The 26,842-nt window shown below is 41.2% G+C and overlaps 2 protein-coding genes across 8 annotated transcripts in view; one reads left to right on the top strand and one right to left on the bottom strand.

The window, feature by feature from the left end:
* The window catches only part of mast3b (microtubule associated serine/threonine kinase 3b), a 34,487-nt gene extending 24,285 nt beyond the window's left edge, over positions 1 to 10,202 (bottom strand). For 2 of the 3 annotated variants that reach the window (XM_086223614.1, XM_086223615.1), the window contains exons 1-2: positions 9,911 to 10,202; positions 6,083 to 6,172 (exon numbers count right to left, since the gene is read on the bottom strand). In XM_086223614.1, the coding sequence (XP_086079740.1) occupies positions 6,083 to 6,172; positions 9,911 to 9,957 (137 nt within the window). In that variant the 5' untranslated portion in view covers positions 9,958 to 10,202. Of the gene's footprint in view, positions 1 to 3,438; positions 3,834 to 6,082; positions 6,173 to 9,910 lie in introns of those variants that run through there. The other variant, XM_086223616.1, reaches the window with a different exon arrangement.
* Positions 10,203 to 15,151: 4,949 nt separating this feature from the next.
* LOC147249668 (uncharacterized) lies at positions 15,152 to 26,261 on the top strand. Of its 5 annotated transcripts, none has more exons than XR_015119346.1 (6): positions 15,152 to 15,430; positions 18,993 to 19,319; positions 20,046 to 20,228; positions 21,546 to 21,580; positions 22,087 to 22,292; positions 25,533 to 26,261. XR_015119346.1 is itself a non-coding variant. In XM_086225318.1 (6 exons), exons 1-5 carry the CDS (start codon positions 15,280 to 15,282, stop codon positions 22,231 to 22,233), a joined length of 792 nt encoding a protein of 263 aa, XP_086081444.1. In that variant the 5' UTR covers positions 15,152 to 15,279; the 3' UTR covers positions 22,234 to 22,246; positions 25,533 to 26,261. The 5 variants fall into 5 exon arrangements, 4 of the variants coding, with proteins under 4 accessions (XP_086081444.1, XP_086081443.1, XP_086081446.1 ...); XM_086225318.1 differs by having other exon boundaries at positions 15,152 to 15,379; positions 22,087 to 22,246; XM_086225317.1 differs by having other exon boundaries at positions 22,087 to 22,246.
* The last annotated feature ends 581 nt before the right edge of the window (positions 26,262 to 26,842 follow it).

Below are 26,842 nucleotides of genomic sequence, written 5' to 3'. Positions count from 1 at the left end.
GTGGTGAAATTTATGCAGATTATGTAAGTGTACTTCAATGGACACAGGGGTGGTTTGCAGTTGGGTGTGAAGCATTTGGGACTAGAGCCAGCACCTCCACGTCAGATGCCATGCCTGGGTTTGGAGTGAGGCGCTGCCCCAGAAGCTGCCTCGTGATTGCAAACAGAGTTCCAAAGGAAGATCAGTGCGGCATCAGCAGCAGTGCGAGTGCTGCATGGATCTGTTGTGGTGAGCAAGGTGCTGAGCTGGAAGTGCTCAATTCACAGATCAATGTATCTTCCAACCCTCAACCAGGGTCATGAGCTCTGGATAGTGATCAATAGAACGAAAACATTTCCCACACAGGGTGGTTGAACTAGGCCTTCCAAACAGTGAGGAGAAAAAACATTCAGAAAGATTGGAACCACCGAGCCGTCACGTAGAGACGAGTCAGTAGCCTCATGTTACGGATTCTCTGCAACAGGTAAGAGGCCCCCTGGATTATACATCTCATCTGGCCTGGAAACGCTGTGGTATCTCCCAGAAGGAGCATCAGGAGAGACACAACTAGAAGAGGCACATCTGGTTAGCTTAGTCTGCAGTCATTATGGCCCGGTCGATGATACGTATGAGAAAATGGATGGATTTAAATTCAATACTTAACTTACTTTGAATGCAGGTATGGAATACCACAGGGCTGACTGAAACAATGTAACTTTTAATTTATTTAATCTGATTCAGATAAATGTAGATTCAGTTGTGAACGACTGCTTGTTTAGTGAGGTGTTTCAGAACTAAGAGCACGTCGTCAGCTCACAGCTAATGTGACACTCGTGCACTGCAGACTTCTTTTATGCTGCCCAGACCAAACACAAACAAAGACATGCTGTGGTGCGTTCAAGGTGTCTCAGAAATTGTGAAAATGTGCATCTCCAATGTAGTGTGACTCCACTGTCCAATGCATGAATGACATTAATATCAGACCTGATACTGATGTTGGACCAGATTAGCTGCAACCCTAAAAGTGATAATGCAAGCGTGTCCTTCATCTAAGCACCAACACTTGTCAGGTTTATGTCAAAGTATTCTGATGAGTATCTTACATTTCAAAAGGTCAACGGAAGAAGCAAAATTAGAAAAAAAAACCTCAAATTTCGTTGAAAAAAAAAGAAGTTTTTGAACTACAGCTGCAGATATACACAATGTTGCCCACATCACTATCTTTTGGTGACATCAGGAAGCCTATTTTATTCATTTAAAACCAGTTGATGGAAACACACCGAACGCAGGTTTCAGTTTTTGCAGCTTATCAGAGTTGGCTTGAAATCTACTCAACATCACATGTTAAAACAATTGCTGAAGACACCGGGCCCACACTCTATGCATCTTTACCCTAGCGTAGATCTGTAGCGGCATTCATCGAGTCATCACTTTCTACAGTTCGACGATGATTGAAATTAAAGTGAGTTCTATTTGTACAAGGCAGTTTCACATCTATAGAGGTAGCAAAGCAACTGACAGCTTCTGTTGCCAGTTTGGCAGCAAGTGGTGCAGAAGAAGCTCAAGTTATCATATTCACAACTTGAGCAGCGGAGACGATGCACTCGAGCAGAGAACCATGTGATCTGCCCACTGGGATTTAACTCAACCAGCGAGGTTATTTCCACCGTCAGAGCAGCTCTGGCTTGAGAAATCTTTATGTAACCACAACTTTAATCTGCAGGCAAATGCATGTCAGTCCAGGACGGCCACGTCAGAGGAAGAAGGAAAACTGATGAGAGCCAAAATACAACGAGGAAACCTCCTGTCAACAGACTCAAGGCTGCAGGGTGCGTACGCAATGACAGTAACAGCAGGCCCAGCTTGAGCTACAGATGTCCACGACTCTGTGTGCGCGTGTGTGTGTGTCGAGGGAGGGAGGGGGAAATAATCCCCCCAGCCTGAAAAAAAGAAAGAAAGGGCAAACTTTGACCAAAAAGGCTGCCCTGAGCAGATGTTGTTGTGACCCCAGGGTGAACAGTTTAAGATGCTGCTGAAATGATTAGTCGAAACATCTGTGAATGGACTGATGGTGAATTAGTCCACTTGACCATGAATGAAAGTTACATCATTTGTAATCCAACAATTATTCAAAATCCAAACAGAAATGGGCAGTTGAGTTGTGAGAGCTGTGGTCTCCACCAGGCCGTGTGGCTAGTTGAACCTCAGCTTCAAGCAAACATGTCAAACATTTGCAGGTTCCAGAAACTTAAGCATAAAGGTTTGTTTTGTTTTTTTGTCAGAAAATGAAGAGTATATAAGAAGATTTGAAATTGTCAATCAGGCTCCAGGAAATTTCCACGAGCATTGATGAACTTTTCAATTTAAAAACAATTACTTAAAAATACAATTGTTTGTGGTTCAGGCTTCAAGGAGCCTGAAAGGGAAGAACAGCAAGCTAGCAAACTGGCCAAAATAACCACCATTGTGAGTTTTTGCATCATAGAGCAGCCCTAATTAGCACTTTATATTCCTCACTCCAAATCCATAAGGTGCCTTCATATCACCACCGTGTCAGAAGGAACAACAAAATGTGAACTTCCTTAGTATAATCTATGGTCACAAGCTTTAGAAAGAGACTGGAAGAATGAGATCAGCCTAAATTATTTTCCAATATCAGGTCGTTGAACCAGCATGGGCCCAATTCCATTTACTCACTATCGCCTCCTTAGGTACAAAAAGGTATTACAGGACATTTTTCTACAGACTGCATTTATAAGGGCACTGCCAGCCACTGCTAGTTCTGACCGTTGAAATATGACTTCTTTTTTTCCAGAATGGCAAATTGAATATCATTGAGTTTCTCACTTTTTTTTTCTTGGAATACTCAATGAATTGATCTGGTGCAAACGCTCACTATCATGACTTGCATCAGTTCAACAGCTGCGGGTTGCGCCTCCTCTAATCTGACAGTAAACAATCCATCAACTGGTCTCAAGTCAGTAACAGCCTCAAGAATAAACAGAGCTGCTAGCGTGGGTTTATTTGTTCACTTTCTTTGTTGTGACAGTGGGACAACACGGACAGTAGCTAACCGGTTCAGTACGACGGGTGATACATCCAAATTCAACAAGTTATTGACGTGTTATCTAAATATTTGAGACAATGTCGTGTTAGCTTACTTGCTTCCAGTCGACCATCTTCAACACAAAAGCTGCTCATAAACTCATGTTCACCGAGGAGGATTAACGTTAAAGCAATCGGCTTTCTCAGGGGCTAATAGCGTTAGCTTATATTGAGAATGTTTTAACGTAAACGTCGCCATTAAAGCATTAACAAAACAGTCAACACATTAGTCCAAAACAAGAGAGGAGCTGCAGCCGGTACTCATATTACAAGGCAACATTTTAAAAAGAAAAAAACAAACAAAACAAAACCTGAATAAACCGTTCAACTAGCTTGAACCTCTTGAGAACTAACCTTTTTGAGCGCTTCAGTAACACCCCGGGAACAAAATGGGACTTGTTCTGACTCGGTACCGCACACCACTGACTTGGATCCGACATGCTGGGAGAATTTCTTGCATAACCTTAAAAGTTAATAGTAATTATAAGAGAAGCGTCGTTCCTGTGCTGCTGCCGGTCTCCACACCATCGTCTTCCCTCCTCTGCGGTTCCTTTTGTATTCACACTAAAGTCTGCCCGCCCCGTGCAAACCGAACCTGGCGGCTCCGGAGTATCTGTTACATCTTCTGGTCCAGTTCAAGAATCATCACCCCCATAGCGCTTTGTTTGGTGGGAAACTGACCACCCAGCGGACAACGGCTCACCGTCTCCAAACACACGCCGCTGCCAGGCTGCCTGGCTGCGTGTATGTCCGTGTGAGGAGCTTGGAGTCTGATGCTGCGTTCAAGTGCTGCTCGGTATTTTTAAATCCCACAGCTGCAAAACAACATCCTCAACGCAGGCTGCAAAAAACAACAAGTACTTCCCTAATTCACTTACAACTTTCTGTATTGTACTCTTCAAAATGTTTCTTTTGCCTGACCAAAAGTTCACTAATCAAATGAATCTTAAAAATAAGTTAAAAAAAATAGTAATAATAAAAGATTATAGAGCAAAAAGAGTCACATTTAAAAGCAAGAGAAAATAAGGAGAATGTGACGTAGTTGTGTTTGGTATTTTGAAAAAAGTTTAAATGTTCAATAACCACTTATTTATGTTATTATGTTTAATGTTAGAATAATATTACACCGCAGAACAGAAAGCATACTGGAAGCAGAGACAGCAAACTTATATTTCATTTGATTTGAATAGGCATTCTAGAAACAAAACCAAAATTTCTTATCAAGTAAATATATACAACACATGAAAAGGTAATGCTCTATACATAATGGTTTGTTCATCTATTATTCTTTCAGTTGAGAAACTGTTTCAGCATGATGATGTTTTGTTGTCTACTGTCTAAGCATTTCATACAAAAAGAACAGCACAGGAATGGGTCTGTGGTGTATTTCATTCATGGCAGAACATGATGCTTCAAAAATCATCAAAGTCATGTTTCTTAAGATTGTCTTGGAGAACAAAACAGTTTGTCATAAGCTTCCACCCGCCAAAAAATTTTCATCAATAATCCAAAATCCAAGTATAAATCCCACTGGATTTTGTTAGAGGGAATCCATGGCAACGCTTTCTAATAGCGAAGAAAAATTGGTCAAACCTGCAGCACTCAGTAGGGTCTTATTAGCATCAGCAGTGACAACATCCTTACATCATAAACATATTGAGTGATGAGCCAGAGTTTGAGATGTTTCACCTTAATCAGAAGCTGATCTGCTGTTTCGACTGCTCCTCTCATTTCTGCATTTTTAACTAACACTTGACTTTCGTTTCCATTAATTTACCTTCTATTACTGCAAAATCCTGCAAGTCCACCGTCACATTTAGAGCAATGTCTTCTTTTTATGGCTTATTATTAGCCTGCTTGTATTGATTGACCGTATTTGTCTGTAAAATATATTTCTTTTTACTGTATTTCATGTTGTTTTATGCAACTGCATTTTCTCTTTCAGGGTTGTATTTTGCAGTAATTCAACCTTATCAAGACCCATGTTCACAGTATCATCTGTTGATGCGATACAATTTACTTGCATTCAAATAAAGAATCTGATGCAAGAGAATGATCACAACTTGGGATGAAAAAAAATCAACACATGGGGGAGTTAAAAGCAAAATGCTAGGAGGAGTGATGCCAGCAAATGTGGTATTTGACATACTGTGGCATCGTGATGAATTTATGAATTCACGGCCATCTTCAATCTTTTGATATAAGAAAATCAGATTCATAACAGTACAATGTGTGGCATGACAGCCTAGCCCTGCTCACACATCCAGAAACATGCTGGATGCAACCGCCTCTGTTTGCAATCTTGCCTTTCTCCGGAGCACCCATCACCGTTGCCAAGCAACCCACATAGACTTAGACGCAACTAATATAAGATGGTTCTTCCCTGGTGAAACGGCAGCACCTTAAAATCAAAAAGAGGACTTACTACATTTTTCTGTTCTTCGTGTCATATTTTAGTGAGATGTTATTCTGTAGTCAGTAGGTGGAACCGTTCTAGATTAAAGAAGCATTTCCTGATAACTAAACAGTCCAAAAGGGATATTTAAGAAAAGAACAACTTTTTAATAATGTATTCATTTCTGCTGTAGCTGTCTACCTATGATTTAGTATTTGTAGGATGTAGCATGTTGTCTCTCAAATGCTAAAAAGCGACAACACAACATTTTCAGTCACCACACAATTAATGCAGCATCTTCCTTGGTTATTGCAGTGGATGTTTACTTGCACAAAGCAGCTCTTCCAAGAGCTAATAAGGTCAAAGGTTATGTCCCTAAAACAGGGTCACAGAAGCAGATTTAGAACAACATCCTGAACCATGTGGGCATTGTTCTTTTTTTGTAAATGAGAGTCTAATGGTGTGTTTGTTGGGGACTATTTTTAGTTGTGGGTTAATACACATTTGGTGTATTAATCCAGAGAGAGACTTTTGTGTGTAAAGTCTATTGAAGCAGTTTGTTGTGAGTCACTCTCATGGCAGTGTGTGACCCGGCTATCTTACCTCCAGGGATGAAGGGTTTGTAAGGGGCTGCAGGGGCTGCAGGGGCTGCATGGGCTCAGGAGGGTAGGGCTCTGCCAAGTGGGAGATAAACTGTAAGGCAAGACATGGTCGCATTGGATTAGTTGTCTGACTCAGCACTTTAAATCACTGGGTGCCATCATCAGTGAACAGCAGATCTTTGGTCCAAGGTATCAACGACAGATACTCAGCGTTTGTCAGCGGAATGATGCTTGTGCCTTTCAACTACATCATGTTTACTTTAGAAAGCTTGGATACACCAAGTGCATCTGATTTGCCAACTTCTCTTGAGCTCTTTCACCACAGGAAGTTGGCAGCTGGAGTGTCAACACACCAGGCACGAAGTTTCATCGTCCAACACTTGTTTGCTAAGCGTCTAAGGCAGCCTTTGACTGTAAGAGAGGCGTATTGTAATGTACTGGCTTGACATAAGATTCAGGCTACATCCATTTCTAAGTTTGCGTTTTAAAAGCACAATATTTGTGAAGTTTAAACTTCACATTCACACCACTGCAGTAGTTTCAGCTCTCTCATTTGTGTCTATCACAAACTAAGACATCAAAGATCACCACTTACAGAGGTCTTGGAATGTCTGAACGCCAGGCAGTTGCTTGACTGTCTTTACAGCAAGAACTAACCACACACTTTCAGCTACAAAACCTCTGAGGTCGCCTCTAAACATTGAGAGACTGGCCCGTGAATCCATAGGAGTGTCTTCCACTCACGTGACCGTATGTAGATGTATGGAGAACACGTTTTTGCGCTCAAACGCTTGTGGGAAAGTGGTTTTAGTTCTAAAATTCTGTTTTAAACTTTAATTGTTAGGGCTGTCAGCATAAGCATTCAAGCATTCATTGAATTAATAATATTTATACATATTTTAAGATTCTTTCAGGTGAGAATGCAGGTGTTTCAACCTCAAATCTGTGCTCATTTTATCTCAGTAAAGCCTACAATTAACCAACGTACACTTAAGATTGTGAAGGCTGGTTGCCTGGTCACAATCGCTGGCACGCTACGTTAGCTGTCCTTGCTTGAAGGGCCTTCACATGTCTGACAACACCTCATGTTTTTACCACTAAGGCGACAAACCTCAACATGATTCACCAAAATAAACTACAGCAGTCGCTGGGTGGGAAGTGGCTGCAGACCGGTCGATCTCATGGAAGACTAGGGGCTAAGAGATGTTTTTCGGGTGATATGTTCAAATTTGTCATACAGTGAGTTACCATCACAACGTATCTCGCGTAGACGTCCGTCCATTGTGCTGTGTCAGCACAGGAGAAAGGTCTGGATTAACCTGTTATCAGTTTGCTATAGTAGAAGAAAAGGGTGTGGCTTGTTTGTATTCCTGTCCACCAATCATAGTCATTGTGTCCTGTGCTTGGAGTGTGCTGTTGTTTCAAATAGAATGACTGAAAATGTCAGAGAGCACAAGGGCAGAGTAAGCCGTATGAAATAGTCGCTCGATACAAGTCAAGCTCATACCTAAATTATTTTCATGGTAAACTAGAGAGCTGACATAAAAGACTTATAGAAAACTGAGAAATTAAAAAATCTAAACTCCTGAAACTTAGAAATCCTCTCACTTTATATGGCACTTCAAATAGAGATATTTAGATATTGAAGTTCAGGGATTACACGTAATCTTACATACATTTCCAATGAAGACGCAAATGGCTTGACAGCCTTTATGTTAGTGTGGCTGCAGCCTCAAATACTACAGCACTAACCTTTCCGTCCTACACTCAAAAGCCTTTAACGCTTTTTATTTCAAATAGACAATTTCCACTGCCTCGTACATTAATGCATCATTTCTGACTCAAAATATGCGCGTACTAAGCCACCCAGAGGTGTGTATCACCCTAAAGCTGACCCTGCACAAGAGCGTTTCTCTATTGATTTTGGTGTTGCAGATGGAAGCTCTGCCTTGTGGGCTCCACGCAGCTGCTATTGTCTCAGTGCTGCAGAGGCTTCTCAGTGCTAAACACAGTGCCAGCTTCCAAAGCACTAATGAACATGTTGTCATAGTAATGCAGCAGGGATGCTAGGAAAAACATTTCGCATAGAGTCTCCTCATTCTGTAGTGACAGGGACTCATAATTACACAACACATGCAACTCATTATGCTGTATTTCACACATTTTCTCCTTCAGAACTCTAAACCGGAGCCCTCTTTTGTGCTTGAGTGAATAATCAAGTGTCATTTGCATTTTTCATGTCTCTTTCATCAGCACTTCGTGGATGCTCCACTGTCCTGAGTGTAAACTGCGTAAAAATCTCAGGCTCACTCAATGGTGACATTCAAACTGATTTGCTCTGACGTTTTTGTCATTCATTGAGATTCCGAAATAAAAACTGAGCAAGAGTGCATTTACTTCCATAATAATTAATAATTAATTCATTTATAACTGTAATCTGAATAATGAGCTTAACCCATGAGGTTTGGCTCATTATATTGCATGCCCGTAGGGGATCATTCAGCCATTTATCTAGCAAAACGTTTGAATCTGGAAAGCTGAATATCTGAAATTCAAGAGCACTTATAGTTTATTTAATTTGAGGGATTCTGCTAAGTCAAAAGTGCACGTGGACAGACGCAGCCGGCCCCTCCCTGCTGAGAGTGCAACCTCCTCTGTATCTGTGCGATCACCAGCTAAGTGCCTAAAAAGGAAAATGAAATAGAAAGAGCGCATGCTCCACTGAGATCATCCACTGAGGAGGCAGATGGATTGATTTCTATATGCTCCTACGCCTGATGGATCAGCATCTAGTGGGCAGCAGGTACTCCCCCCACTCCGCCTCACTCCCCACAACAACACACTCACTGTGGGGGAAGAGTGGGCGGACATGCAGCCACGTCCTTTGATGAAGAAATCACAGGTTAGCATTTATACAAAAACAAAAAGCATCTCCTCGGCTAAAGACAGAAAGGCATTTGTCTTTCGTGATGCTGTAAGCGAGAGCATGTGATTCATGCAGGGATAGTGGAGAGGGTTTCATGTGAGATGAAAAACAATGCTTTTAAGATCAGGGACAAAGAGAAAAACAAAACATCACCGAGGAAGAAACACACTGACGCATCAGTTGTGAAAACTGCATGTAAAACTGGATTCACACATTGGTGAACTGGCTGAAACTTTTAGTTCTTTAAGGTTTATTCGATAGTCACAGTTTAGAAAGTTGGTCTTTCCTACATCCGGTGGCGTAAATAACTTTAAAGACCGGAAGACTGTAATTATAAAAAAGGGGGTGCACAATAACATTAGGATGTTGTCTGTCATTTTTTCAAATGTATGGTTGTCAGTCTGATGGCTGATCAGTTTTACTCAAGTCTCTTCTTTGTATCATCAACAGTAAACAACAACACATTTTTCATTTGTGTGCTTTTCCAAAATGCTCCTTTTTTTAAAAATTTACATTGTTTACATGTTTTTTTTTCAAATATACAAAATGTAAGTATGATATAAACTTCTATTTGGGCAGACAAAATAAACATTGTTTTTGTAAATTTAAAAAAAAAAAAGGAACAGAAAAACACCCTACTTTTGCAACCAATGACACCCAAGTAACTTAGCTCCTTTCCGTCTTTCGAGCTTTTCCACCTTCTATTGAACTCAGACTCACACCATCAGTCTGGTAACAACACGAGGCCTTATTTACATCTCTCCCACAGTTCTGATACCAAGCGTCTGGGACTCTGCGCGAGTTTTAGGAAAAGAAGTATAACTAATATCATATCGACCGAAATTTAACTCAACTATAATCGCATGGCAGAAGGAAAAGCCAGAGAGACAAAGACCAACTTACTCCAGAGTCAGAGAGGGGATCTTCAGTTTATCTCTCCTGGACTTCATTCTTGCTCAGCTCTCATGCGGATTCTCTTCTTATTACAGCGCAGCTCCGCTCGCTCTCACCGCCGGCTTCCAGCCACTCATCGCGGTGGTGGGAACTAAAATTAACTCGTTGAACAGAGTATCGTATACCGGCGGATTCCAGAGAGACGCTCCGTGGATATATTTACCATAAAAACAGTTCTATATGACAGCAGTAAGTTGAGGCGCGCCAGCAGCTTTCCGTCCGTTTCCAAGGCGCACCGGAGAGCGACTGCCAACCGAGGGAACGACGGGTCACCTCCATGTGACTGGTGGTGGGGAGGCAGCAGGGGAGCCGGAGAGGGAGGGAGGGAGGGGGCAGCGAGGAGGGCTATTGGATGAGGCTAAATCAATTTGGGCGGGAGGGGGTGACAGTCAACAGAGCCGAGGATGGGTTAGGGCGGGGGGTGAGTTTGGAACTGATGTAATTCACAAACCTGATGATTCTGGTTTCCAGAGACAGTAAAAAATATAAAGGCAGAACGTCTCAACATTTATCGACGTGGTTATGTCGATGATGCAAAGACATCATAAACTACAACGGTAAAAAAAAAAAAAGAAAAAAAAGTTTTCATCCTTCATCTTTGTGCGCAGCCAAAACAGAGCTGGAGCGGGCTGGTGGTCGTGATGAGGCTGGGGAATACCTCCGTGGAAACCGTGACAGCTGCCACGCTTCATCCGTTTGCCGCTGTGTGTGTGTGTGTGTGTGTGTGTGTGTGTGTGTGCGCGCGTGTGTGTGTGTGTGCGTGTGTGTGTGTGTGTGGTGATCTTTCGTGTCAGTTATGTAGGAGGGCAGTAATTGCATGGACAGCCCACCCCCCAACACACACACACACACTGCCACACACACACACACACACACACACTGCCACACAATGTGTGTGTGTGTGTTGTGTGCGTGTGCACGTGTAACCATCCCCAGCTCCCTAGCAACTGGGAAAGACACTAGTGTCATCGCAGTCACTGATTGCAATTGGAGATGCAGTGTACCACACACAGACACACACATGCACGCGCACGCATGCACACACACACACCTGGCTAGCCCACTTGCAAGCATGCTGTACAAACGTGTACAAATCTCATTTCAACACGTGCGTGTAGCCACGAGGAGAAGCCCGAGGGAGATGTGGTTGCACACATACTCACATCACCGATACACACACACACACACACACACACACACACACACACACACACACACAGTGTTGTCTGTACCTTCTGGAAGGAGCTTGACTATTAATTGTTCATCGTTCAGAATGTTCATCAGAATGAAATATTGTGGTTTCATTTTGACTTTTAATTGTTCCCATCTTTAGAGGGGGTCAATTATATCCCGAAAATAATGTGAAAACGTACAAATAAACCAAAATGGAGATGTTTGGCGCCACCATGGCATGGCTGTCATGGAAACTGTTCACCAAGTATGTCGGTGTGGTGGTGATTTACCACTGATGTTGCGTTGGTCGGCACACACACATTACAACAGTTTGACAGGATGAAATGAAATGAGGAACATTTGTGATGGCTTTTAAAGAATATCTAAATGTTCCTGGAGAGAGAGAGAGAGAGAGAGAGAGAGAGAGAGAGAGAATGTGTGTGAATGTGTGTGTGTGTGTGTGGTAGCTAGTGAATGCCCATGAAGGGGTTCCCGTTCCTGTTGGTAAGGTAATTGTTTTGTCAGTGCAGCATTTAATAGGAGAGTCAGTTTCACAGTTACCATGGTAACAAGGGCTTTCCTGCTCTCCCTGTCTCATCAGTCTGCATCCTTCCTCCAGTCTGTGTGACACGGAGCTTAGCTGAGCAGCAATTCAACAAATGTCCCACTGTAAAAGAGATCAAGACCTTTTTCAGTTTGAAAATGTTTTAATCAACTACTGTACATTAGTAGTACAGCTCATATTCAAGGTATTAGAGAAATAACTGTTGAGCCTGGAGATGATTTACTCAGCCCCTGTTTGTGTTCTGATGAATAAGATAAGAAGATCCTGTAAAGACGTCTCTGAATGTAGATAGATTAGCCATGTCTGGATGAGTGAATTTAAGGCTCACGCATATCTAAAATCCCAGTTAATGAAAGCTTCAATACTAAACCAGAGCACTGAAGCATGATTCATTGTGCACCAAAGTTCACCAAGAGCAAGAAGAGGTATTGTTTCAGAAGAATAAAAGAGTGTAAAAAGATATAACAAGAAGGCCCATCAGATGATTAATGGTAATTAGAAACAATAAAAATCGAATTAAAGGTAATAATAATAATTGAACAGCATCAGTCAGACACTTTTTCGCAACAACACACACAAAGAAAAATCTTTGCGTTGTTTTCATGAAAAACAGAGCAGTGAAAGTCTTGATTGGTTAATTCCTCTTGGTATTCCTTTTGAAGGTTTCCTCCTAATACTCACCTGTTGATGGCATCCATCCTATATATATATATATATATATATATATATATATATATATATATATATATATATATATATATATATACATATATACATATATATACATATACACATATATATATATCCATCCATCCATCCATCTTCTACCTCTTATCCAGTTAAGGCAAGGCAAGGCAAGGCAAGGCAAGGCAATTTTATTTGTAGAGCCCATTTTCACAAACAGTTTGTCTCAAAGGGCTTCACATGGCATCATAACAACATCCTCTGCCCTTAGACCCTCACATCGACTGAGGAAAAACTCCATAGAAAACCCTTTTAACAGGGAAAAATCTGAGAAACCTCAGGGTGAGCAACAGAGGAGGGATCCCTCACCCAGGACGGACAGACGTGCAGTAGATGTTGTTACAGACAAGAAAACAGTTTACAATACAAAATGTGGGAAACACGGAAATGTTAATAACAGCTGAAGAAGGAAGCTTCTGGTAGGGGAGGCAGGGAGAGCAAGCCAGCTTGATGGGGGACTGGATGGCAGACTGGTTCATGGAAGGGGAGCGCAGGCCGGTGTAACAGTAGGGAATAAGGGGGGGGGGGGGCGATGCAGGCGGCGGTTGGGGCTCTGGTGGATCTGTGGAAACACAGAGAGACTGCGAGACACCAAGGCCAAACTACAAAGTGCAACAAGTAATGGTAATGACAGTTCCAAAAATGTGCAGGGAGGAGAGGAGGAGAGAGGGGGAGAGGAGAGGAGAGGAGGGAAGGGCTCCATGTAACCTGATGTGTCCCCCAGCAGTCTAAGCCTGTAGCAGCATAGCTATCAATGGTTCAGAGCTACCTGAACCAGTCCTAACTGAAGGCTCTGTCATAGAGGAAGGTCTTAAGCCTGGACTTAAACGTAGTTAAAGTGTCTGCCTCTCTGACCCATGGAGAGAGCTGGTTCCACAGTAAAGGAGCCCGGTAACTAAAGGCTCTACCTCCCAGTCTGTTTTTATTGATACTGGGAATCACTAAAAGACCTGCATTCTGAGAGCGGAGTGCTCTGGTCGGACAGTCGGGACTAATGAGCTCTTTCAAATAGGATGGAGCTTTATCATTGAGAGCCTTATAAGTTAGCAGAAGGACTTTGAAGTCGATTCTAGATCCTACAGGAAGCCAGTGGAGAGAAGCTAAAGTGGGAGAGATGTGTTCTCTCTTCTTAACTCCCGTCAAAACCCTCGCTGCAGCGTTCTGGACCAGCTGGAGACTCTTTAGAGAGTATTTAGGACATCCTGACAGGAGAGAGTTGCAGTAGTCCAGCCGAGAAGTGATAAATGCATGCACCAGTTTTTCAGCATCACTCTGGGAAAGGATATTCCTAATCTTAGCGATACTTCGCAAATGGAAGAAGGCGGTCCTAGTCACATGCTTTATGTGGGAGCTGAAGGAAAGGTCATGGTCAAAAATGACCCCAAGGTTCCTTGCAGTTGTACTCGAAGTTAGGGTGATGCCATCTAGAGTAGAGATCCGATTCAAGAGTGTGTCCCTGTGGTGTTTAGGTCCAAAAATGATTACCTCAGTTTTATCTGAATTGAGCATTATGAAGTTAGAAGACATCCAGGATTTAATGTCTTTTAGGCAGTCTTGCAGATGAGTAAGCTGGCTTGTGTCGTCTGGCTCCATTGACAAGTAAAGTTGTGTGTCATCTGCATAACAGTGGAAGTTGATCGAGTGCTTCCGGATTATGTCACCTAATGGGAGCATGTAAAGAGTGAAGAGAATCGGTCCTAAAACTGAACCCTGTGGTACACCATATGTAACTCTGCTATACTCCGAATGGTCATTATTAACATTAACAAACTGAAACCTGTCAGATAAGTAGGACTTAAACCATTTTAGGGCAGTTCCTTTAATCCCAATGTCATGGTCTAGTCTCTGTAGCAGGATGCTGTGGTCGATGGTGTCAAATGCAGCACTGAGGTCCAAAAGGACAAGCACAGAGACAAGACCTCTGTCTGAAGCTATAAGAAGATCATTAGAGACTCTGACCAGTGCTGTTTCAGTGCTATGGTGTTCCCTGAATCCAGACTGGAAGGCCTCAAAGAGCTTGTTGCTGTGCAAATGTTCATGTAGCTGCTCCAGGGCAACCTTCTCAAGGATCTTGGAGATGTAGGGGAGGTTGGATATTGGCCTATAGTTGGCTAACACATCTGGGTCAAGAGAAGGTTTTTTAAGTAAAGGGTTGTTACCTTTTAACCCTTAACCAGGGTTAAGGGTGTGGGTTTCACATCTGGACAGGTTGCCAGTCCATCACAGTACCAACACATAGAGACAGACAACCATTGACACTCACAGTCACACCTAAGGTCAGTTTAGAGTATCAATCAGCCTCGTCCCCTCTTGATGTCTTTGGGCTGGGGCTCAAACCCAAAACCTTCTTGCTATGAGGCGCAAAAGTTGTAACCACTCCATATATTTATTAAGGATGGGAAGATAAACTGATACGCATCGATACACCCATATGCACAGGCAAGATACCATTGCATCGAGAGAACAGCTGTGGAAAAATCAAGACGCATCGGTCATGAAAAGTTTCCATCCGTAAAATTCTAAATTTTAGTTATTGCGTTTTTTGTTACATTCATTTGTGCTTGTAACGGAGCAAGTAAGATGTTATTTTTCATATTTTTACTTCGATTAAATAGGATCTATTTTACGTTAATGTGCACCGCTGCGCGGATTTACTTGTGTGCGCATGGACATGGGCGCGGTTTGATACATTCATGGGGCGCGCTTTTCAAAACAAACATGGCAGAAGCGGAGAAGCTATGCTAGCTTTGCGGCCTCACGTCCAGACTGTTGCAGTATTATGGAATTTCTATAAAAGAAACATGGAGGACTTTTCAGGTCAAAACCAATTTGTAAGATGTGCCGAGCTCCTCTACGGTACACAGGGAGTACATCGAACCTCAAGATTCACCTGAAGCGACGGCACAGTGTGACGATGGAGGCTTCCAGCTGGAACAGTAAGTCGGCATCACCTGCCGCGGGGTCTAAGACTTCGGTGTCCAAGAACAGTGAGCGCCGCATTAAAAGCTGTTTCCATGCTCCGCTGGGTAACAGCTCAGCTCATGCAAAGGCAATAATTGATGCCATAGGCTTCTTTATTTGTAAGGATATCAAACCTTACGGTGTTCCGGAGAACGAAGGCTGTATACACCTTCTAAATGTCTTGGACCCACGGTACCAAATACCAAATAGGAAGTTCTTCGACGTGAAGCAAATCCCTGCCCTCTGTGGCTCTGTGTCGCACAGCCATTGAAAAGGCCAGTTTGTCAGCGGTCTTGTATACACACACATATATATATATATATATATATATATATATATATATATATATATATATATATATATATGCATAAGGGATCAGTTGTGATATCAGTCAGTTGTAAGTTGCTACCAGGGGAAATGAGTCACAACAGGTGTGAACATGTGAGGTGTGTGATCACATGACTCGGCCTTCACGAGTTCTGTACATTGCACTATTTAGGCCACCAGATGGCGTACACCACCATTGACTCAACAGTATGTACATTTCTGTGTCGCTGTCTCATACTGTGTGATTTCTTTCTGAACATACACTATCAAGCAATCCTGTTCCTGTCCATGTTCAGGATATCTCATTAATAATATTCACTTGAACTGTTACCAAAAAAGGCAGCACAGTGGTGCAGTGGTCAGCACTGTCGCCTCACAGCAAGAAGGTTCCAGGTTTGAGTCCCCGCTCGGGCACAAGATCTTTCTGTATGGAGTCTGCATGTTCTCCCTGTTCCTGTGTGGGTTCTCTCTGGTACTCCAGCTTCCTCCCACAGTCCAAAGACATCAAGAGGGGACGAGGCTGATTGATACTCTAAATTGACCGTAGGTGTGACTGTGAGTGTGAATGGATGTCTGTCTCTATGTGTTGGTACTGTGGTAGACTGGCGACCTGTTCAGGGGGAATCCCACCTCTCGCCCGTAGCCGCTGGGATAGGCACCAGCCCCCCCAGCTGAGGTTTTTTTAATGCTTTGAGGTGTGGGGGTGCAACCCAGACATGACCTCCTCCATCAATCACTGAAACCAGACGCAACTGACAAAAATCCCTTGACAGTGCAATGTAATATAACTTAATCATGACTTCAAAGCCCCCCAGCTTTCTCTGCGGTGATTTTTGTGTTACCCTTGCGTATGCATGTGTTAAACCACTAGCATAGCACTCTGTGCAGATACCACCATGGTTCTATACTTCAGATTATTCAGCTTTTGTTTTTGTTGTTTTTTCTTGTGTTCATTTTATGCTTAATAGGTCTGCGTTGCAAAATTGGTAAATATCAAATTGCCTTAACGACTTATTTAATGTTATCAAGACAGAGGCCTGACTACACTCGTTGAAATAACATGTCAATAATGACTTGTGTCATTCTTCATCCTTCTTTAAATCAGAATCTTCTAAATGCAAACAGTAATTTGTTACTAGTTTATTTGTGCATTTCCAGCTGAATTTGTTTATAGCGACTTGAGTTGTAATTATGCAATAATTCGGTACGAAAAAAGATTTTCCCATTTTATGGCACTGTTTTCTCTATAGTGTTTGTGTGGAGGGTCAAACAGGACAGAGGACATTTGTTAGACCTGGTTCAGACTGACATCTGTCTGCAGATTAATGTGTATGGTTCTGGAATGTAATTTTTGCTTCTTAATGTCTTTTGTTTACTGTCTTTTTGTGCTTTTTGTTCCCTCAACTTTATTATGAAAGGGGGAAAAAAAGCTCACTTGAATTTAAAATAAAAAAACCTTTCAACTCACCCTGTTGAGTCCCCACCAAAAGTTTGCTTGGCTCAAATTGGTTTTATGTTGGAAATATAAGAGTAAATGGACAGGGAAAATCAAGAGAATGAATATTGGTGATACTAACATTTGAAACAATTTAAATCTGAGATGAACAAATACTTTTAAGTGAGAATATCAACAGAAATTCAATCCTACGTCCAATGCATCGATGCAAGGTTAAACTTTCTTTGCATTTTGCCTCATTATACAGAAGATTACCTCTTCCTGGATTCATCTATGTCATGTGATCCTCTTCAGCTTGCTGTATCACAGTCTGCACAACATGTCAATGAAGCTGTTTTGAAGTCGTCTGTTACAGGACGGTGTGTGTGATGCAAAAGGAGGGTACATAAAGAGGCGTTCTTCCTTCCTTTGGCTTCCTTCTGTCAGACACTCAAGCTACCGCTTAACCAGAAACATAAACTCCAGAAACTCAACACATCAAGGTCGAGGAAAAGTGACACATTTTACTATCAAGTTTAACAAAATGGTCAAAAAATCTCTCGGGTTAGTTTTGATTGTTACAGCTCACATGGTGTTGAATGGTAAGCCGACTTCTTTCAGTATGTAACTTATACATTAGATGTTTGTTATTTTAGTGTTCAAAAATCTTGATTTCATGCAAAAATCTTACAATTTCTCAGTTTGCCTACTCTGATAATGTGAAACCTTTTCCTGAATGGCATTTTGAAGGGTTAGTGAGCCTCAATTTGCCTTTTTTTTGTTGTTTATGGGACAGATGTGCTTGAACCTTTGTCAATCACACTCACCTCTAGGCTGCATCTTCTTCATAGACCCGCTGGATCCTGGTGTGAGAACATATGGCCTTTGAGTAACTTCTACTTGGGAACGAGCTCACTGAGCCATATGTGAGATTGTTTTGAACACCAACACAAGCTGACAAAGTCCATAAAATGAGTTCTTAAATTCAGGCAGTCGCTCTGTAATGAAAAGTAGTGTTTCAGCGTAAGTGGCACTAACACTGCTTCGTAGTCATAAGAGGAAATTAATGTGGTACTTGGTATCAAGATGTTTGTATACTGACAGCAAAAAGGATGTGCAGTTACAGCAATCATTAGTAATGTCCTGGAAGCAAAAAGTAAGCTTTTGATATTTGATATGATCCACAGCACCTGTATACAAAGTCATCAAACAACGAAGAAGTCACTGTCAAGTCGTCACTCACTCAGTGTCGGAATGGAGGTTTAGCAAGGGATTAACACTTAAATACAAAAGTTAAACAGCTCTCATGTTCAGTTTCTGAACTTCATCTACTGGAGGTTTCTTACTGGCTTGATGTTAGGAGGATGAGGAGCTCAGACTCTTCAGTGCCTCACTCTAACCTCCTGGGGTGCAAAGTCAGATGAGATGGGACCGACCATTGCTAGATAAAGAGAAAATGCCCCCCCCCCCCCTCAAAAAAAAATGTTTTGAAATGATTATCATATTTTAGAAACCTAATCTAAGATTTGTGCTACTTTTTATTTGTGGGACAACAAACTTAGGTACTTATTTTACTGACTTTTAAATTTTAGCAGTTACAGCAACAGAAAGAAATCTGCAGAGTCAGTTTTATTTCAGCTAGATTTATAAATTCATACTGACGGCCAGTTTGATTTCACTCACATTCAAGGTAGTTTACTGCAGTATAAGTTCTTTTTTTATTATTTGATTTGATATAACAGTTTTTTCTTGCTTGAACGTATTTATTCCTTTACATACTTGTTTTGTTCTCTCGCTTATTCATCTGTTGTTGTGTCTACATTCAGGCCCCAGCCAAGCAGAAGTCACGGGAATCCGCGGCTCCAACATCACGTTACAATTCACATTTAACACCACCATCAGGAATAACAGCCATTTTGCAGTTTACAGTTCAGACAAAGGAAAGTTTGCTGAGTATCTCCAGGGCAAAATAAATGCTGGAAATTGCATTTTTGAGATTTTCGTTAAAAAATGCTCAGTATTTTGCCAGATTATAAATCTCACACAAAATCATAGTGGCACTTACTGGGCCACTTTGTTCATAAACACACGACCCGCCATACCAAGCAACAAGGTGCACCTTAGCATCCGTGAGGAGAGCAGAACCACCACTGGTAAGGTCATCATGTACTGTGTCATTACTGCCTAAACCTCCAGGAAATTACACCAATATGTGCAGCATATGAAAACTACAGTTTCAGTACCTTAAAGCATTTTTTTTTTTATCATCAGTAGATTGATAAAAGTTAAAAATAAAATATTTGTAATCAAATTTAGTTGACTCTGGCTTTTCAGTATCCTGCGATGCACTCTTCTTTTGTCCTCAGTGAAAACAGATAGTTTGTCTTGTAATTTGTGCATCGCTAGTTTACGTGGGATTAATTTGTTGTGAGTGAAAAATTGTACAATACTGATTTATCCATTGCAATTTCTCAGTTTATTGATGAACAAATTAAGAGCTTTTGTCTCCCGTTTTTGCTCCCGTGCTGACGAAGGTTTCATGTATGCGGAGTCCGTAAATGATAGTTGAAATCATGAAGCTGCCTGTTCTCTGCTGTCACTATTTCCTTTTTAGTATACGATGATAGGAAACTCTTACTGTGCTTATTTTTAGCATCTTTTGTATGTCTGAAAGGCTCTACAGATTAGTCATTTTGGGCTGCATTCATAGACTTTGACCAAAACTTGCCTACAAAACAAAAGAGACACTGAAATACCTCATAAAATATTTAGGTCCTTTGGAATATTTATGGTAACATGATGAGTATGTAGCAAGCAGGTTGAATTTCATGACATGCTGAAAATTGTCTGAAGAATAAATTTCCCTTTCACTCCCACAGTTTCAGCTCTGCAGGTGAACAGCACCATCACAAACCAAACAAGTCATGAAACCGGTTCACGTGTCTTTTCTGAACACATCACGGTCCTCGTGGTTTTGGCAGTGGTGCTGTTGGCTGCAACACTTCCTTGGTTCATCTGGTGCCTTTTGCAAAAGAAAAATAGAGACTCTTTTGATCGACTAGGTATCTGTTTCACTTTGGGTAACTGGGGGGTTTAATGTTTGTTGAGGATATCTGGTTGGAGGTGTGGAGCTCTGTAATGCGTGCAGAGAGGAGAGACTGGGACTAAGAATAAAAGATAAGTGTATTTGGCAATCTTCTAAGCATGGACGCTGTCCGTTGTTAAATACCCGGCTAATGGCTACAGATAGTAGCAGACTCTCCATTTCCCAGGTGAAGGTAAGGAGAATCACCTAATGGGTATTATGTAGAAAAATTAAGAAACTGCATGTGGTTACCAGCCTCAAAATGCAAACCAGAATGCAGTTTCACATCCTTGATGATTCACAGTCCTTCACTGTGCAAATGTGAACACGTTTGAAATCATCAAAGAGGGACGGATGGAAACAACAATGCTTGCATTATTTGTTCCCCAGTTGTCTTCCAAATGTGTTGAAAGCCCCTGTTACCTCAAAGCAATCATTCTCACTTCATTTCGTAATTTACTGTAAGCGAAATGCAAATTTCTGCTGACGGGACCACGTCATGCAAATCTGCTCTCACGACTGTCTAAAGATGTACAACAGACCCGACAACAGAAGAAATGTGCTCTTCTGAACTTGAGTTTTATTTTTTGCCAGACCATAAAGGATCATAGATATTTAATAGGCTAACAGGAGTGATGCAGGTTTATCATTGCGGTTTTGAAGCAAAAACAAATACCATAAATGACCGAAATTACAGATGTATTTTGACATCCTCCGTATGATTCGCGTTCACTGTCTTGATAAATGATGAGGTCTATTTGAGCTGATGTTCCTCCACACTTGCTGCATTGACAGTAGGGCAGTTTTGGGTTTCAATTCTGTTTTAGCACTGAAGCTCAACTTCAGGGAAATGTGTAACTCATACCAAGGGGCCTGGATTTGGAAGTAAATGATGAGCGGGTGTTTTTAAATTGTGGTGTTTTTATTTGGCTGTACAAGTCAAAATCCTCTGCAAGAAAACCACCAAATTCCCGTTTAAATGTAGGTTATACCCTTACTGTTGTCTCTGCTAATTATTTTGGCTATTTGACATTTCAGTCGGCATATTTTGATGCGTTTATATTTTTAGATGTTAATGTTTTTACTCTTGGATGTTTTTATCTTTTATACTGTTGGGAGAGATGCCAAAACTGCTTTTTCATTGACAAAAAGAGTCCAAGTCTACTTAAATACTCCACAATTGTCTAAGTTCTTCAGCAACACTTGTACTTTCGTAACAGAAGATTATCTCATGATTCACTTTCATCTTTTTTTTTTTTTTTTTTTTTTTTTTTTTTTTTTGCTTCTTCCACAGATGAACAGCAGCGAAACTCCAATCCCACAATACAGGTGAGAATGCGTGTGCCGCTTTTGATGTCTGATCTTAGAAATGAACACAACCCCAGCCAGCTAGCGGAGGTGGGGACACCATGGAAACAATACTGATGTAAAAAAAAAAAAAAAAAAAATTATGATTTGTGGTGCTCACATGACAACCTGACTTGAGGGTGATTGCCATTGCCGTTGAGGCTGGTTTCCCGTGACACCAGATTTAACTGTATTAACATGCAGTATCATACAACCATTCAAAGCTGTTATCAAGAAACATGATAATTATCCACATGTCAAACAGCCGCCCACAGCTTCATGTTGTTGAACCATTGATTTGGTGTGTCCGCCACAAAATGATGCCAATTGACTTTCTACTGTTTCCATGGCGCTACCATGTAATTTAACAGCCATCATAAAGAGTTTTCGGTCCTTTTACACATTTCTGTGTGACAGGATTGCTTTTAAAGATTAAGATGCCAAGGAAAACATGAAAAAAAATGCAAAAATTCCTCTTTTCTTTACAGGAAACAGTGTCCAATATTGTACCTGCATCCTCACTTGTCTACAGTGTGCTGGAGTTCCCTAAAAGGCTTTCGACGGTTTCCAACATGAATCCAAGTGATACCGAATACGCTGACGTCAGCCCCCTTCCAGGAAAGAGACAACTGTGATCCACAGCTAAATGTAAACGAGCTGCTACCTCGTCTCCACTAATGATCCGCCCCTGAAGGTTTTTTTTTTGTTTTTTTTATACTGAAACTCTCAGTACTTTTCATTCCAAGTCCTTTTTATAAGTCACGGCAGAGTCGAGCATGAAGTCTTTTATAACACTATGACCATTTTGTTACTCTAGTAGCCAGACTTGTCCAACGATCCAAATCTTCATCAAAAATAACCATTTTCAGCGTGAAGGTTACTTCAAGCTCGCAAGCCGGAGTTAATGCATGCAGAAAGAGGAATGCCAACTAAAATAATTGCCAAGTGACACATTTATACCTGCTGCACTATTGCGTTTAAACAATGATTAAGTGTCATTTACGCTTACTTTCAAGATAAAATTCTGACAATTTGCTGTATCCACTCCTCACTGCTGTGACATCTAACTTCTGGTTGTGAAAAAAATCTCTCTTTTTTTCTATTTTAAATGTTTTGTTTTTAATGTGGTGCATAGTCTCAACATGCATCTTATTTTTTTCCTTTCTGCATTGTTTTTTCGCTCATTTCTCATTTCCTCCAGTATCATTTCGTGTCTGCTAGTGAGATGAGCCACCAGTCTCAGGCTACGTCGTCTATGTAGATAAGAGATCTCAACGATACTCTATTTTCTCAGGTCACGAAAGTGAGGTTTCCACTTAGTAAAAAGAGACATTTCTGAAAACTGTCAACAGTCGTTTCTACATATCATTGCCATTTTCCACAGCAGAGTTTCTGAAGTTCTTCTCATAGGTGCTCGTAGATGATGTGATTACCAGATAACGTATTGGATTTTCATCTTTGTGACTGTTATGGCAGATGAACCTAATTATAGTTGTCTGTAGTTCTCACAATCAAGGTGCTCTTCAAAAATAGATTTCTTAGTTTGTCCATTAACGTTTATATTATTGTTATTCATCTGTAGAGTTAAACTGACTCAAAGATGTGGTGGATGTTGGTTACTAAGAAGTCAAAGTCCACTTTGTCAAATATGCTATACATGCATGACATACAGCATGACCCACGGTGCAAAAACCGGCCGGAGCAGTACATTTGACATACAAGGCACTGAAGGAATTTCCTGAAGTAGTGCATTCTAGTGCAAATAGTGCATAGTAGTAAATAGTGCAATGAGCGGGGTGGGGGTGTCAAAGTCCATGAAGGCAGAGTCTGTGGGGGAGTAGAGGGGGGCAGAGAATGTGGTGTGTGTGTGGAGGGGGGGGGGGGGTGCAGGCAGTGTCTGTGGGGGAAGAGCAACATGATGTGTGAGGGGGAGGCAGGGGTGTGTGTGTGTGGGAGACAGAGCAAGGAGGGAATTAGGCCTCCGGACTGAAAGCTGTCCTTGAGCCTCCCGGTTTGTGGCCCTGAACTTTGCTGTCTCCTCCCAGGCATCAGGCTGAAGAGGCTCTGGGATGGGTGGTTTGGGTCACCCACAACCCTGATGGCTTTGTGGATGAGGCGGGTGTTGTAGATGTCAAGGAGGGGAGTGAGCGAGACGAGATCTAAGATCTATGACAATTTCCCTTGTCTTCTCCACATTCAGGTGGAGAGGTGTGTGTGTGTGTGTGTGTGTGTGTGTGTGTGTGTGTGTGTGTGTATATATAGGTAGTAAGGTATATGTAAATATTTATTTATATATATATATATTTATTTATATATTTTTATATATATTTATATATATTTTTATATATATTTATATATATTTATATATATATATTTTATATTTTTTATATATTTTATATATATTTTTATATATATATTTATATATTTTATATATATTTATATATTTTATATATATTTATATGTATTTTTTATATATATTTATATTTTTTATATATTTTTATATATATTTATATATTTTTATATATTTATATTTTATATATATTTATATATATTTTTTATATATATGTGTGTGTGTGTGTAGGAAGGTGTGTGTAAATATAAACATATAGATAGGAAGGTGTATATATAAATGTAGGAAGGGATAGATGTACATGAAGGAAGATATATATAAATGTAGGAAGGTATATATAAAGCCAGACTTTTGAATTAAGATCTCGTTTTCAAAACCTTGTATCATAATTCATCTATCAGGTCAGGTCATGTAAGTTTATAGAGCTCATCTCCTGTTGTAGGATGTACATTATTGTAGACATTCTTTGTTTTGACTGCCACAATGTATAAATACAATGATGCATAGTGTGCATGCTTCATATTGAGTTTTAGTTGTATAAAAGTTATGTAAGCTTGATGAATTGTTGCAATTTTGAACGCATTTTTAAGTTTTATGGCCACAAATCTCCACTGTCTGCATAGGTGCCTGTGGTTTCTTAATTTTTCCATGTCAATAATCAGACATTTCTTTAATGAAGCATTTCAGAAATAATTGTACTGCAAACCAAAAAATGATAACAACCAATGACAGAAGGCAAGGTATCATTGAAGAATGGTACCTTTGCCAATACTCTTTTAAATCCCAATTCACCGAAGTGTGGTTTTAAATCAGTTTTTCTAACTCTTTAGTTTTTGTCTGCATGTTGACATTTTTACACTTTATGCGACATTAAAAATGAAATTTAAATATTTACTCCTTGGGAATTGAAATGTGTTGATAATGGGTTGTATTAAAACAATTCAGTTGATGCAACAACAACAAAAAGAAGAGCATTAAACATCCTATCCAGCGCTGTAGTCGCTGCACACCTCTTGCCCCCCACATACTTGAGGTGAAGATGATTGACTGCTCTACTGCTGAGCTCGACTGGTGCACGCTGGTGAGCGTTGTGTCTGCACTTTGTACAACAATACACCCACTTCAAAATCAACAACAAGAAAGCCAAACCTCTTTTTCTCTCCTCAGAAGTGTTTGAAGCAACAATAAAAGTAATGTGCGCACATTTAGATAGATGGTTCACATGATACAGCTCATACTTCTATGAATGGAGAAAGTGTTGGTTCTGTTTTCATGTGTTCGGTCTATTACTATTAAAAAAGAGGGGGAGAGTATGGAGGACACAGGCGGTCAGACTGAAAGCGCTAAAGTCTACCACGTTTCTTCTCCGATAATACGTCATTTTCGTGAAACAATTTATCGTCAGTCCTTGAACCCACTTCTTTTTTTGTATCACTATCATTTTGAACTTTCATGCTCCTTTCCACTCGTTGATGAACTTTGCTTCGCTCTGCCTTGACGCATCAGCCCTCGCAACAACAACTTGAACCTGTCGAAGACTGGAGTTGCCAAGTCGTGCAATTGCTGTTGTTTACTGTCTTTCAGGTTCGACCACCATGGAAACGCTGAACAAATACGGACCCTCGTCAGTCCGACGGTACTTGATTCGGATAATGGAAAGAAGCCTTACGTTTCTCGGCCGTTTCTGCGGTTAATCTGACACCTGGCAACTCCTGAAGGCGGTATAGCGACATAAAGAGAACACCAGATATTAACGTGTTTCTGCTGTTGAATCAGACATCTTCAACCTTCATGTAAACATTATGTACACTTTGGACCTGACAAAAAAATTTGTCGATAATTGGTTCACCACCATGATATTTTTCAGGTAAATTTAGACTTTAATTCTGTGGATGTATTGTTTTTAGCTCAGGTATGTATGATCATTATGATTCCATTCTCATTATATGTATTTTTTTTCCAAATTGTTGCCTTTTGCACCTTTTTAATTTTCTCATAATTATCCTTTTTTTTACATTGTAAGAGCTGGAAGTAATTTAAGTTCCCTACAGATGAAACTGTGAGCCGTCAATGCCTTGTATATGGGTAGTTGATTCGTAATTGAAACAAACCGCATTTCTTCAAACTTTCTGAAACCATGGCTCATTAAACACACCTCGGTACTTACAGACCGCAGTGCCTTCGACCTTAAGGTGTGATGTCAACAGAGAGAGAGAGTTGGCGTACGCCAGTTTTCGCCCCTAAATACGATTGTGAATTTTTGAAAGCGTAAATGCAGCATGCAGTGGAGAAGAAAAAAATAAAACGAGTTGATGGAAGAGTTGCAGGTATGTATTGTTGTATGGTGGAACTCAGATTTCGTCTTCGTCGTCCTCCGCTTCATCCGGTGGGTCTGGGTCGCGGGGGCAGCAGCCTCAGCAAGGAAGCCCAGACTGCACTCTCCCCAGCCACTTCAACCAGCTCTTCCGGGAGGATCCCGAGGCGTTCCCAGGCCAGCCGAGAGATATTATCCCTCCACCGTGTCCTGGGTCAGCCTCGAGGCCTCCTCCCAGTTGGACATGCCTGGAAAACCTCCAGAGGGAGGCGCCCAGGAGGCGTCCTCACCAGATGCCTGAACCACCTCAACTGGCTCCTCTCGACATGGAGGAGCAGCGGTTCTACTCTGAGTCCCTCCCGAATGACTGAGCTTCTCACCCTGTCTCTAAGGGAGAGCCCAGCCATCCTGCGGAGGAAACTCATTTCGGCCGCTTGTATTCGCGATCTTGTTCTTTCGGTCATTACCCAAAGCTCATGACCATAGGTGAGGGTTGGAACGTAGATTGACCGGTAAATCAAGAGCCTCGCCTTTTGGCTAAGCTCTCCCAAAAGCCAGCTTCCATGTCTGTGGTTCAGAC

Source organism: Aulostomus chinensis, chromosome 14 (genome assembly GCF_037954235.1).
Source record: "Aulostomus chinensis isolate RoL2024-O1b breed Wild chromosome 14, RoL_Achi_v1.0, whole genome shotgun sequence".
NCBI classification, from domain to species: Eukaryota; Metazoa; Chordata; class Actinopteri; order Syngnathiformes; family Aulostomidae; genus Aulostomus; species Aulostomus chinensis.
Note: the sequence above shows the minus strand (reverse complement) of the source record. Positions and strands in the feature narration are given on the sequence as shown.

Coding starts and splice junctions, on each gene's coding strand:
- LOC147249668 (XM_086225317.1), top strand. CDS start 15,280: ATGTGCCGAGCTCCTCTACGGTACACAGGGAGTACATCGAACCTCAAG. Junction 15,431..18,992: donor GACTTCGGTGTCCAAGAACA/GTGAGCGCCGCA, acceptor GTCTACATTCAG/GCCCCAGCCAAGCAGAAGTC. Junction 21,581..22,086: donor ACTCCAATCCCACAATACAG/GTGAGAATGCGT, acceptor TTTTCTTTACAG/GAAACAGTGTCCAATATTGT.